At 50.8% G+C, this 14,121-nt stretch overlaps 2 protein-coding genes across 3 annotated transcripts in view; both read left to right on the top strand.

The window, feature by feature from the left end:
* POLR3B (RNA polymerase III subunit B) overlaps positions 1-1,920 on the top strand; it is an 84,742-nt gene extending 82,822 nt beyond the window's left edge. The window contains exon 29 of one of the 2 annotated variants that reach the window (XR_012995449.1): positions 1,361-1,424. Coding sequence is in view for 1 of the 2 variants with exons in the window: in XM_076339158.1 (XP_076195273.1) it covers positions 1,361-1,490 (130 nt within the window). In the remaining variant the exon portion in view is untranslated. Of the gene's footprint in view, positions 1-1,360 lie in introns of both variants that reach the window. The other variant, XM_076339158.1, reaches the window with a different exon arrangement.
* A 10,605-nt stretch (positions 1,921-12,525) lies between these two features.
* RFX4 (regulatory factor X4) overlaps positions 12,526-14,121 on the top strand; it is a 99,489-nt gene continuing 97,893 nt past the window's right edge. Inside the window, exon 1 of the mRNA XM_076339142.1 lies at positions 12,526-12,655. Coding sequence (XP_076195257.1) covers positions 12,613-12,655 — 43 coding nt within the window. The 5' untranslated portion in view covers positions 12,526-12,612. The remainder of the gene's footprint in view (positions 12,656-14,121) is intronic.

Here is a 14,121-nt window from a genome sequence, read left to right as displayed (position 1 = left end):
GTTGAAAGCTTTCTTGGTTTAAAAAAAAAAGAAGAAATACATACCCCAAGTATGGAGCATGTGCAGGTCAAGGCAACCGCAGTTTTCTCGGAAAATAACCAGCTCTTTGACATGCTCTTTAAGTATGTCTGTAAAAGAGAAGTAGCAGAGTCTGAAAAAGTAACTGGAAGACTAATGCCAGCTCTCATAACCAAGAACCTCATTAACACTAGCCAACTTTATTGGACCTGTCCCCATTGACTTCCACGTGCACTAGGTGAAGTTCACTGGTAACAGAAACAAGTGACTAAACATTGGCTGTATTGTAGATATTGACTCTCAGCCTCATTCTGTACCACAGAAGCATGTAGGGATTTGCTAATTCTTCCTTAATTGGATCTTCAGACTGTTACGACTTTATGCCAGAAGTACAAATTTGAAACACGGAAGCAAAAAAAGAGCTTTGTTAGGCCATTAGGAAGTGCTGAGTCACTCTGTGTTCCCAAAGGCCTGGCTTTCTCAACTCTCCAAAACCAGAAGATGGAATATACAGGAGAATGAGGAAGTAGGGAGGTTGGAAACTGATATTTATAAGAAAGATTTTTAATTTCTTTTGTGTGTACACGGAGTATGAAATTAAATAATTTAAACAGTTGCTACCACCACTGAATTTGAGTCCCGATATTGGAAAGATGGCTGAGTGAGCAGCCTATGTATTCCTTATATGGTCAAGGTTATATCTAAATGACAAAAAATCCCTTTCCCCAGAATTTTAAGATCATTATTTGAGTAAAGAGCGCGAAGAATATGTGTTAAAGCAGTTTTACTGGTTTCCCGTCTTGACTAAAGCTTTGGCTGTTCACACAGAGAGATGTAAGACGAGAGATGCCATTCCTCACCATTCTGGAATATGAACTGATTTGAGACGTTATAAGGTGAAATTGCGTATAAGGAAAAAACCTAAGTGTGAACCTTCTTTCTTCCTGCCTCTTTTTTGTGACATATATATAAGACAGAAACTGGATGATTATGTTTTCAGAAATACTTAGCTTTCTCTCATTATGCAATGCTGAATTTGTGTTGGCAGTTATGTGAGTAGTGAAGAAGTCAGTCCTGTTAGCTACCGAACATTGTTATTCTCCTCCAAGAAAAGTGAAGGTTTAACATTAAGCTTCTATTGACTTCAGTCAGATTATTCAAGGGCTTAAAGTTATGACTTACTTAAGTGCTAAAATGTGTCTCAAGCACTTGGCTCTTTCTAGGACTGAGCCCAGTGTTTAAATGCAGGTGGACAAAGAAACCAGTGGATAGTGGCAACTGTTCTTTTTCTGCAGTTTCATGTATGCACCAACTCTGACTTTCTTTTTGTTTGTTTCCCTAGGTGCCACTACTGCAAATCATCATGTCATGTGTCTTCTCTGCGCATACCTTATGCCTGTAAACTCTTATTCCAAGAACTGCAGTCAATGAACATCATACCTAGGCTAAAACTAGCTAAGTACAATGAATGAACAGGATGAAAAAGATGGAAAAAAGTACTTGCAGAAATTGAAATCCAGCATATATAACTGGAAGATTTTTTTGGTGAACAGGAATAACTCTAAAACCTGAGTGGGTAGAAGGGAGGTGCAAGACAGTGCAAGAAATCTTTCTTACATATCCTGCCTGTTTTTAAGTTGACTGGGAGACTCTGTCAGTAGAATACACTAGGAGCAGTTCTGAAAGTCTTGATTAGTCTGAGTGAACAGGACATGTGGGAATTGTGGGATAAGGCCATGATCCAGCAAAGCAGTTGCATCACTTCAAACAACTCCATGCTTGGTTTTGAAAAGTGCTTTGCTGGACTAGGGCTTGAGCTGAGCTAAATGCACGTCTTATAGAGGTTAAAAATGTTTTCCAGACCAGTGTAATGTGAAAGACTAATAAATGTTTTAAATAATACTGCCTGAATATGTGTTGATAGTTGTGTAAGGACATCTTATAATGTCTAAACCATTTTCCTATTCCTGAAGCATTTTGTTAAAGCGTTAAAATTTTGTTAAGTAGTGTCAGGCTTAGCGAAATGAAACTACTTTCTCAAGAACTTGAAATCAGACGTTTTGAGTGGGATTTCAATATGCAGATGCATTTGTGTGCAAGCAATGGTGTGATTATACAGTCAATCTGCTTTCAGCTAAATGTATGCAGTTTCCGTGAAGTTCAAGGGAGGTGGCTGCATATGCAGCAAGTGCATGATACAGCTTACAGATATCAAATCAATTCCTACTGAGTACAGTAGATTTAATAATACACTGGCCCAAAGCCCTGAAAAGATGGGCTGCCAACACTAGGTACTGATGTATGCTGTCCTAGGACTTTAGAACTTTTTTTAAATATGGGCATAGCTAAAACTTTTTTTAAGAACAAAACAAAACAGAAAAAGAACTATGAAGAGCGACCAATCCTCCACTGACAGTGAAGCAGGTTTGAATGACCTGAAAGGATTTAGAAAGGGAACAGCTGAATTTTTTCATGAGATCTGAGGCCTAGAACTAAAGCAGTGGATGAACCTAAGAGTCACTTAGTACCCTAAACTCACTTGAGGCCTTACTCAGCAAAGCATATGGTTAACTTTTTAAGCAAAGGAGTAGTCCCACTGAAGTCGAGATGAAGTATGTGCATGTTCAGGTGCTTCAGAGAAAGGCAGCGCTCTAGATCAGTGAGGATACAGAACACTGCCTGTCATCTGGAAGTCCCGAGATGCTCTTTGGCTCCTCGTATGGCTGAATTGTGCATGCCGATCCTGCCACTGCTCTTGCAGTCATACTGCTGCTGTTCTTTTAGCTGCTTAAGAAGCACAGATGAGTATCAGCCTGAGTAGGCTTGCTTTTTAAGCTTCCGCCAAAATGCTTAAACTAATAGTTTTGTGTCTGGGCTTACAAATCGAGTCTGAAGGGATAGATTTTACTTTTCTTTTTTTTTGCAATTGGACTAATGACAACACAGATGTCAATGCAGCACATTTGGATTGGAAAAGCTCTTGAAGCACCTCTACCAGGATCTAAACAGCTCGGGGTTATTTACAAAGAGTTGTAAGAGAGTGACGTACTGCTTGAAACTGGAGGAAGAGGTTAACCAAAAGCCCCAACCAAATGAACAACCTTTGCTTTGCTCCCTGAGACTGCCAAACTGAGGCTCGGGTGCACCAGCAGAGGGAGTGAGCCTCAAAGGCTACGGCCTGGTGGGGGAAAGTTTTGACCTGGATCAAGGAAACTACGCTGAGGATAAGGTGTTCTTGCTAGCTAGTCCTTTCTTAAGCGGTCTCCTAGGTTAGATGGTCGGAGCTACAGGACGTTGCAGACTAAGCAATGTGCACAATTACACCTGCGGAAATTTAAGCAGACACAGCAGAGATGGAGGAGGAGCAAAGGAGTGTGCTCATGAGTAACCCTATTGAGAGAACAGGTCTATGTGCAACCCTGAGGGGTAACCTTGCAGCTAGTTTACCTCAAGCTGATGAAAGTGTGGGGGTGAAAGGTTTTGTGAGGGTGAAGGAAATCCTCTGAGATAGCTGAAGTTTAGGAAGAAAGGGGCAGCCTTAGCAATGATGGATCCAGTAGAACATAGAAACTAGACGTGTCTGGCCGTTAGTGAGGGTCACCCACTATCAACTTACATTGATAGAAATTGTTCCATTTACACATCATTGCTGTCTAGCCTAAGCCTGTGCATACACCGGAGGCTTATTTGAGTGCAGATTTGAGTTGAAACTCTGATTTTTACTTTTTGCCTCTCTTTAAGAGGCTACCTATGTTCCATCGTAATAGACACCCGCAAGTAATCTCTTGGCAATGGAATAAGCATTACAAAACCAGCAGCGGAAATGGAACAAACAGCTATGGATTCCTGGAACACAGTTGGTCAAAGTGGCAATTCAAGGAAGGAATCCTACTGCAGCCAGGAAAAATTATGACGCGTGGACTGATCAGGTAAAATACATTCTCAGAACCCCAGAGCTGTCACAGTACTTTGCTCTGGTGAGCCTCATCTTTGCAGCCCTTTGAATTATCTTCCTAGCCAACCTCCCCTCCCCCGCTTTTTATACAGTGAATGCCTTCACAAAGAGGTCTTATGTCGGCTAACGGCTGTACTGCTGTAACTAGACTTGCCCAAATCAACCCTGCCATGACTCTGTCTAATTGCTGAAAGAGGTACAATATTCTCAACAACACTTGACAATAATGTTAAGGCTTTATCACAAGAAGCTGCGGCTAGAAAACGGCCATAAAGTTTTCATTCCACTGCAACTTCTTTCTCTTGTATTTAGTGTCCAGGAGAGTCTTTCTAGAAATGCTATTCAGCATGAAGGTCACTCGTGTTAGTCCCAGCTGAAATGCCGAATACAATCCACTTTCTGAGATAAGCTAGAGGTGTGTGCTGCTGTTGGAAGAAATACCTAACTCCATATAGTATGTTTAAGTTGCCATTTACTTTGCAGATAAAAGATTAAATGCTATTAAAAGGTAGAAGCATTTACAGGCCTAGAATTCAGTAATCAAGTCTATTATTTCACTGCAAAACAAAGACTCATTAAAAGCTACCCCTTCAAACACTATGCATGTCCAGCTCTACTGTTCTGTTGTGAGAAACAGAATCAAGCCGGGGATGGGCTGCAGGATACTATGGGACAGAGCAAAGCACAGCTCTTTTAGCCAATTCTGGAACTGTGGGCAAGGTCACTTGTTCAGAGTTCAGAAAAACAGCCTCACTTGGAGTCATTTACATAACCCTTAGAAGTTTTTGACTTTTTTTTTTTTTAAGGTAAATGTTTCCAAACATAGAAACTAGAAAAACAAACTATAAAGAAAAATGAAAACAGACTGGCCAATTTTGGCATTCAAAGAGGATATAATATGAAATATAGGCATACTGAGATGTAATAATTTTAAGATGTGGAAAGTAAAGGGCTCCTACTAAGCACAATTGGGTTTGTTTGTAATGTCCATATGTCCTTAAAAGTTTTGCTTACAAAGAAGCTTCAATGTGCAGCAAGGAGAGCTTTTAATTCTTTGGACTCCCTACTTGTTGCTTAAAGAGGGAGGAAAACCAATGAAAAACATAGACCCATGATGATGAGAAATTACTCTATGTCTTTTCTTGGGTTTTCTGATAGTAAACAGAAAAATATCTGTGGTTCATAGCAAAACGGGAGTACATCATAATTAAAAGCCTAAAAAGACCGAAGAATATTTCACTGGTTAGTGATAACAAATGGCAAACTAATGAATAGTGCTGTGCATCTGAAAATGGGTTTGCAAGCCCTGCTCAGAACACACCTGTAAAGCCTGATGGTAATAACTGGCGTCGCGCAGCTGCAAAACCAAACTAGAGGGGCTGAAAACGTGTCTGTACTTCGTCTGGAGGCTCTTGAGGACTAGGATGGCCCTAGCACGAGGGAGTGCAAGCCCTGAAACGACCTACCTGGCTCCCAGCCCTCCCACAGTGACCCACAGGAGCAGCGTGGGGAGCACGAGCCCTCCTCAGCCGTGTCGCAGCACAAGCGTCTCTGGGCCGTGGCACAGAGCTGGCTCAGCACTGCCGAGAGGCCCCTCCAGCCGGCCTCTCCTCCAGTCGGAGCTGAGGATTGTTTTACAGCCCATTGCCGATTCAGTGGGGCCATGGGGCACTTGATGAATTCCTGCCTCCGAAGAGGACGTGACTTGCCCAGGGCCACAAAAAGACCATGCCAGAACTGGGATCAGGACTGCGCAGTCCCCAGGTGCCAGACACGTGCTTGCCTTAAAACTGAGCACTTCATCAAACCGTAAAATCCAGCCAGATGGTGACTCTCTGCTATTATCTGGACCAGTGCTGGGAGGCTTAACGTGTGCAAGGCACGGGGAAGATCTGGATTCCAGTTTCTGTGTCTAAGGCTCAGAAGCCCAGAAAACGGATCCATGTTTTAGACCTAAATGCTGCTAGAAACCTGAACGTGTTTGAACCCAAGTTCTGACTTCGGCCCGTCCTTCTCATGAAATGTTTCCATCTCAGCCTGAACCCACCAGTTTCAGTGGGGAAGTTCTTTCTTTGGGAAGGGGTAGAGAGGCGCGGGAGTAAGAAATGGCTACTTCGTCAACCTTACTCTGCCCTGTGTTCATGGCCCCAGTCAGATTCTCTTCTTCCAGGTAGCAAAGACTGCACAAATCGGCTAGTGGATCAGTTTTGCCTCTCGGCAATCATTTAAGAACTTACTGTATGGACCCAGGAGGCAAACACACCCTCTCTGCCTTCCGTACGTATGAACATATGTCCCAGAACACCAGAACTCTCAGTTAAACTCTCCAAACCCAGGTCAGAGCCAATGCAGAGACTTTTTTTTGCAGTTGGTTAAAAAGTGGTTTATATGGCTTCATTCCTGTCTTGAAGTCAGCAGCAAAGATTTCTGTTGGCTACCCTGCAAACGGACTTGAGCCGTTGTTCCATCTTCAGAAAAATCCCTTCCAAGCTTGTGAGCAGGCCATTGCTCTTTGTATCTTGCTGGTGGGGGAAAAGAAAAACAACTATGTATTCTCCTAATTACAGTTACTCCTTTATTTGTGTATTTCCTGAGACAGGTATCTCTGAGGTGGTTCCAATGACCAAGTATTTTTTCCAATAGCTTCATTATGCATGTCTTTGTTCCCTCCTCCCCGTCAGTATATAAGCAGCATGTTAGTTCCAAATCAAAAGCAATTCCCTGCTGCTAACTGCAGCGGAGCCTTTGTCTTTCATTAGCATGAGTTTTGGGGAGCTACTTGACCTATGCATGTGCTTTACCATTCCAGACGGTGCATGGTAGTTATTGTCCACTCAGACTTAGTAAATGACGACACTCTGTAAACAGAAAAATAACTCAAAATCTGAGAAGTCACTGTGCTAAACAGCAAAGTTCTAATTTCTTGCTAAAATTATGTTCTAATAATGGAAATGGTTTTCCCTTGAACTCCTAGTGAATTGGAAATTTCACTCTGCATTCAGACCCCACCCTGCCAGTCAGAGGCAGGCGCTGAAGGTAATTCTCTGTGCTCCAGGCGGATCAAAAGAAACTCATTATCAGTCGGTCATCTAAAAGGATATGACAGCTTCACATCCAGTTGTTTGGCAGCTTAGATGCAGTCTGGAATGGATCTTTTCTGTGTCTGTTGTCTAAAATAGCTTTTAGGGCTGGCTCTTCTTCCAACACACAGTACAAATCCTCTGGTAACTAGTACCAGCCACACACAACAAAAGCCAGCTAAATCTGGTGTGAGCTCAGAAATCGATGTCCGCTTGCCCTTTTCTCATACTCAAGTCAGCAAGAGTCTCCCAGGCCGAGCATTCTGGGCAGCAGCCCTGGGGGCAGGGGTTCTTCTGGACTCCTATGGATGCCGATACTACCCAGAAGAGTGAATTCCCTTCCTCCATGCAGACTGAAGCTGACCAGTGTGAACAAGGTGTTTTCACTGGTCACTTTTGGCAACACTGGCACCGTACTTCTCCATGAACCTGAGAACTGGAGCTGAGCAAAATCCCTTTCACAAGCGTTAATAGAAAAAGATCATTTAAGGCTGACCTATGCTCATCTTCCACAAAACTTGGCTTCAGCCTTCTCCACAGTTACAGCAAGCCAGCTGCAATTCATGTTACTTTTCTTTCAAACTAGAACGAAGGTACCCCCTGCCCGGTGCACGTGCAATCCATCACTTGCATGCCTCAGCTCTTCTGCTTGTTTTCTCCCAGATACCTGCATACGTACCTGCCCTAGCCACTTTCTCTTGGTGCTTGTGTCAATTAAAGCCTGTTGAAGGAATCGGTACATGTCTTTACCTAGGCAGCCTTTTGATGTTCCTCTTCCAGTTCCTGCATCTGTCAGCATCACGCTCCCCAAGCACACACACAGAGTTGATTCCAGAAGTCATCTGTCAGCTTACCCCGTATCCTGTCCTTCACCTATCATGTATAGCTTCCTCAGGGGTGTTAATATATCTAAAATAAAGTTAACATTTCCTGTTCTGATAATAAAGATGAGTAAGTAGGAAAAGGAAGCCAATACAGAAACAAGATCCTTCTCTGTTTCTTCCATGGGATTTGCCCCGTAGATGAAGATAGCAGAAACAGAGGAATAGAGCTGGGAAGGAGGGTGGACAGAAGCGTGGGTTCATTCTGAGAGGAGGCGGCTGCTGGCTCAGGCAAGTGAGAAAATATGGAACCACTCACAGACTGCAGCCACTGCTAAAATAATGAAGTGTCACTGCGTGTTTGGCTGCTGCCAGCAATCTTACAGTCTGCGCAGATACATCGGATTCAAAAGGATCCCCTGAGTCACTGAACTCAGATCCCCGGAATTGCAGACAACCGCTTTACATGACTCCTTTCACAAGCCATTCGCACTCGTTCCTAAAACTAATGCAGGTTCCTGTCCCTGATAGTCTATGGGAAAACTTCTCTCGAGCTTCAGCCTAAAGTTGCCTCGGATATTCTAGCAAAATTAATAGATAACAGTTTATACTTTTTTGTTCCTGTGCCAACAGTTTTCTTTTGTTGAAAAAGCTCTTCTTGGTGTTTACCCCCGGAATATTTATGTTAGAGTCTAGTACTGATGTTTAGAGTCTAGTACCAGCATAAGGAGCTTTTTACGGCAAGAAAAGTTTGTGTGGTCGCAGCCTGTGGGCACAATGGACTGCAGAGTGGAAGACGGTCATAGAAACGTGTTTTTGAAAGAGCTCAAATTATCTGGGTGATAAGTTGATATGAACTGTCGTACTTCCACTCTGCCTCTGGGTTGCTAAACCATCGAAAGAAACTCATTATCAGTCGGTCACCTAAAAGGATATGACGGCTTCACATCCCGTTGGTCGGCAGCTTAGATGCAGTCTGGAATGTCATCTTCTGTTCCCTTGATGACCCTGCTCTTCTCTCCGTGCACCAGCACAAGTTTGTATTCTTTCTTGAATAAAGGTGTTGCTCCTTTCACAATAGCAACAGAGTCCCTCTCCACTAAAAATACATCATCTGATGCAGTGTAGGGTTATCCTGTTTGTTTTACGGCTTGTAGATGTTCTGCGTAAGCAAGAACCTGGCGTGAAAATTCCCAATTGTATACTTTTTGCAACCTTGCTGAGACCTGCCCTTTACTCTGTATCAAACCAAATCCTGCAGCCTAGATGTAAAAAAAAGGCTAGTGACTTGCTGTACTTCCACCTGTGAACTGCCGACCTGCAGCACAGGAGGAGGTGCTCCACACTTTCAGAAGAATAAAGTACTTTATTAAGCGTCACGTGGGATATCCAGAAGCACAGGATGCATTTTAAAAAGGTGAGCAAAACCCAAACAAGTAACAATGACCGAGCTATGGCAGTACGGCAGGGCAATCTGGCACGCTGAGGGGGGATTAGATAAGCAGGAAAGCAACAGCATTGACATATTCCACAAGAATGTGGGGACAGGAACTGATCTGGAGAGGCAAGGAGTAAACAGGCTGCGACAAGTACCTCTGGTCTGACAGAAGTGCTGATGGTGATCCTGCCCGTGCATCACCACCTATAGAGAATGTACGTCTTTGCATCATGTCAAAGAAGAGCCCAAGCCTCTAGACATCCAGGCTGCGCTAAATCCCATCCTTCTCACCCCCCTAGAAAGAACATACCCCTACGTTCACACAGCCTGTGTTTTTATTTCGCTTGTCTCTGGGACATCAACAACACGGAAGCCGCTCCCTGAAGCTTTAAACTGGTGAAGACCGAATTTCCACTAGCGCAGTGCCTGCGACGGAGACCCGGCGGCTGCCACTGTAGGTCTCCCAACGCTTCCAGAAGTCAGGCCCCTGCCTGCCGCCGCTCTCCTGCCCGCAGCGTAGCGTGAGTGCGCACCTCCCCTCGGAAGGGAGCGTTGGCGAGTGCCCGCGGGTTCGTCTCTGCCCGGGGCTGGGTGCCTCAGCCTCTCCGCGGGGCTGCCGAGGGCAGTAACCACCCGCGGGGCCAGGGCCGCGGCTGGAAGCCGTTCGGGCACCAGGTAACCTCCCTGCGTACCGACAGCTCCCCTGCAGCACGGCCAGCATTTCCCGTTTTTTAAAGTTAACGCCGATTTTCAAAATCCCTCGGAGACGAGCCCTGCTCAAGGCCAAAAATGTCCCTCGTGTTTTCGCGGGGCTTCTGCTCCCCCGCAGGGCCCGTGCCTACCCCGACGAGGGCGGGCAGGCAGGCCCCAAGGGCCCCTCGCCCCACGGGCTCCCCTCGGGGCTCGCACCACTCCACGGTAAAACCTTAAGGGGAAAAGGAAAGAAAAAAAACCAACCTTAGAAAAGGGGGGAAATGACCCCGGTGTGGCGGCGGCAATCAGAAATATCCTCACACACACCCCAGGGCCCCCAGGGGCGTTTGGCGGCGGGGCCGAGCCGGTCCCCCTCACTGACAGAGCGGGAGTGCCGGCCCCGCTAACGGCTGGGGGGGGGGCGGGCGGGTCAGCGCCCCCCGCGGGGGCGGCGGCAGGCCGTCCCGCCGCGGGGCAGGTGGCCGGGGGAGGCCCGAGGAGGCGCGGGCGGAGAAGGCCGGGGCGGGGGCGAACGGACCTCGGGCGGAGGCCGCCGGGAGCAGGAGCCGCGGGCCGCGCCGTCGAGGGGACGCGCGGCGGCGGCCACAGGGCCGGCCGTGCCCACCTCGTCGGGGCCCCGGTCCGGTGCCGCCTGGAGCAGAGCCAGCCCGGCAGCACACGGGCGGTGGAGGGAAGGGAGAGATGGGACTTCCCCGGTGGGAAAGCCATGGCGGTCGGGAAAAAGCACAGCCCTTGCTTTGTGTTGGAGTTGTTTTTTGGTGGGGTGGGGGTAGAGGGAGGAGAAGCGTCAGCCCCCCCGGGCCTTGCTCCCGCCTCGCCGGGCACGTCCCCGCCGCGGGCAGAGCGGGCAGGCCGGCTTCCCTGCCGCGACCTCGAGTGCTTTTCAGCCGCCGCCGGCCGCGGACTCGGGTTTTGCGCTGTCTCGCCCCGGTATTATTTTTACCGGCCTCCTCTTCAGGCTCCCCGCGCCAAAACTCGGCCTGTGGGGGGTTGCACCGGCCGCCCCCGGCTGCCCGCCCGGCCCCGTCCCGCGGGGCGGGGAGCACCGCCGGCTCTCCCGCTGCCGGCCCGCCTGGGGATGCGAAGGCACCGCGAAGCGCTGGGTTTCCTCTTTAGCAACCTCGCCGCTTGTTTTGCTGTGTGGGGTTGGTGGTTTTGGTGTTTTTTTCGCCGAAGGGGAGAGGGAAGGGGGGCAGTCTGTGTGTAGGGAGGGGAGAGGGGGAGAAGAGTGGAAAACGTTGGCTCTGTCCATGGTCAAAGTAATTCAGCTATAATCCCCCTTTCTCTTCCTCTCCTGGAGCTCTATTCATATTCTAATCACAGCTTTTCCTTCCCTAAACCAGCCACTTTTATCAGAGCCCTAGCTTTGCACTTTTACTTCCACTTCCAGCACATACAACCGCATGCAGAATAAGCAACTTCTTCCAGCCTCCGTCCTGCCCCCCTCTCCCGCAGCAACGTGCTAACCCGAAAAGGGATCCTGGCATCCTCGGGCTAAAGCTGGAGGGGAACACGAGTTGGAAAACGCACCCGTTTGGTTCTTCGTTTCTCTTGGCAATCGGGATCTCCCGCCCCCCTGCTTCCCCCCCAGTCCCACGGAAAGCTCTCCGGGCCAGCGGCTCTCCGCTGGCAGACAGGCCGGTGGCGGGGAGGCCCCCACCCCGCCTTGCCCTCGCCCCCCGGGGCCGCGGGGAGATGCACGGGAGTCCCTGCCGCAGATCTGCAACGCCAGCACCGCTCGCCGAGACACCGGCAACTTCTCTCACCCCTCACGCCCCCCCCCCCGCCCCCTTCCGTACCCACACACATCGCCCTTTTTTTTCCCCCCCAATAAACTAAGCTTACAAGATATTTGGGAAGCTGTGCAGCTTCCAACGCCATGTGCCCGCGAAGGATCCCAACCCAGAGCCCACCGGGAGGAGGAGAAGGAGGAGGAAGAGGAGGAGGAGGAGGAGGAGGGGAGCTCGGCGGCGCTGCACGCACACCCGGCAGCCCCAAAGAGCACAACCCCAAACCTACTGCCCGTTTGAAGATCTAAGCCAATTTTGATCTCGGGCTGTAATGAGCCAAGGACCTCGGGTGGGGGCTGGGGGAGGGAAGGGAGGAGTGGAAAGGCCGCTGGAACTTTAAATAAGAAAAACGTTTCTAATGCTCTAATAGAAGAGGGAAGTCGAAGTGTTGGGATTGCGTAGATCTAAGGCCCCCCTTTTTGGAGGAAAGCTTTTCTTATTCAAAACAGCATCACAATGGGCTTCACATTGAGCCTTGCCACATCCCCATCTGAGTAGCAGCCATTCATCAGGCTGGCTGGCCTATCAATGACATTTCTCCCATCAGGGCTTCTATAAAATGATGCTTTTTCCCATGAAACATCCGCAAACATTTTGACGGGTCTGGCTTTGCCCTGCTGGATTACGGAGTGTCCCTCTCTCCCGCGCTACCCCCCCCCCCCCCCCAACTATCTGCCTCTGCCCTCCCTCCCCACCCCCTCGCCGCCACCCTGCTCCCTCTCCCCCGCGCATCTCTGAGATAGGGGCTCTCCACACCCCGGGACCTTGGGGCTCCCGTCCCGTCCATGGGAAGAGCATGCATTGCGGGTTGCTGGAGGAACCCGATATGGACTCCACAGGTAAGTCCCCCCCCGCAGGCAGCGGGCTCCTCTCGCACGCCAGGGAGGACTTTTCAACTTGACCGTGGCGGCGGGGGCAGCGAGGGCGGCAGCGGGGGGGCCCGCCCGCCTTACCGGCCTCGCAGGCAAATGAGCCCGGGCGTGTGCGGGGGAGCGGGGTGCGGGGGCCGCGGGGGGGGAGCTCTCGCCCCTGGGCTGGAGCCCTGCGGTTGCACTTGCGGATACGATGGAGCGGAGGGTGGTTTTTTTCCTTTCTTTCTTTTTTTTTTTTTTCCTTTCTCTTCTCCTCCATAGGCTGCCGGCCGGCAAACTTACTTCCTCTCCGCTTCTAGTTTTAGGCGCTCGCTTAGGTTTGAGCGGAGCCTTTCAGAGGGGCGAGAAAACGAGGTTTATTAGGGAAGGCGGTTGGTGGGTTAGGGCGAGCCCAGCACCGAGGTCGTGTGTCCCGCAGGCAGAGCCGGGGCTGGGCTGCTTTGGAGGAGAGGGAGTTTGGGGAAGGGCAGGGTGGGTCTCTCCCCCCGCATCCCCAAACGATGACTTGGCCGGTCCGGTAACCGGACGGGAGAAGGGCGGCTGCAGTCCCACCAGCGAGCGCCGCAAGCGGGGAGAAGCCCCGGCGGGAAGCGAGGGGGACGGGCGCAGCGGAGGGGCCGCTTGCCCCGAGGGCCGCAGCCCGCGCCCTGCCACCCGACGGCCGCCTCTGCCGCCCGGCCCGGCCCGGCCCGGCCCGGGGGCGGCGGCGGGGGACGCGGGGCGGCAGGGCGCCGGCTCTCCCCGGGGGAAGGGCTCAGGCCTAGGTCTTCCCACCGCGGCTGTCAGCCGGCAGCCTCCCGAAACGGCGGCCCCCGCCCTCTCGCTCTCTCCCGCCGGCCGTGCCCGAGCGTCCCCCCGCGCTACGAAGCCCGGTTTCCACCGGCCGTAAGCGCTGCGCTCTGTCCTGAGCGTGTCCTGCGCATGCAGCGGAGGGCAGGCAGCCGCCACAGTAACCTTTGCGATTTTAATTTATTTTATTAGCACCGGAAAACACCCCCTCCTCCCCTTCGTCCCTCCCTCCCTCCCTGCCCAGGCGTTTCCCTGGCGGACAGCTCGCAGGTTAGGTAGGGCACAGCCCGGGGACTGCTCCCCCGCCGCCCGCTCCTGACCGGCCCCGTCCCCTCCTGCAGCCGCTGCGATCGCTGTGCCCGGCTGTGGTGGCCGGCACGGCGGCGAGGTGGCCGGGGAGCGGAGAGCCGGGCTGCCCCGGCCCCGCCGGAGCCCGCAGCGGGATCGGGTCCCTCCCGCGCCTCCCCGACGGCCGCGGCGGGCCGCGTCCCGGCGCTCCCCCGGGGCTCTCGCAGCTCCGTCCCGGCTCCTCCGGGGTCGCCCGGCGCCGTGCCGGTGTAGCCGGTGCGGGCGGGGACGGGGCAAGGGGCGGCGGGGCAGGGCAGCCCCGGCCTCGGAGCCCCTTCGCTCCCCGCCGCCCCGAA

Source organism: Aptenodytes patagonicus, chromosome 1 (assembly GCF_965638725.1).
Source record: "Aptenodytes patagonicus chromosome 1, bAptPat1.pri.cur, whole genome shotgun sequence".
In the NCBI taxonomy this organism is placed as follows: domain Eukaryota; kingdom Metazoa; phylum Chordata; class Aves; order Sphenisciformes; family Spheniscidae; genus Aptenodytes; species Aptenodytes patagonicus.
This window is presented reverse-complemented; position numbering and strand designations above follow the sequence as displayed.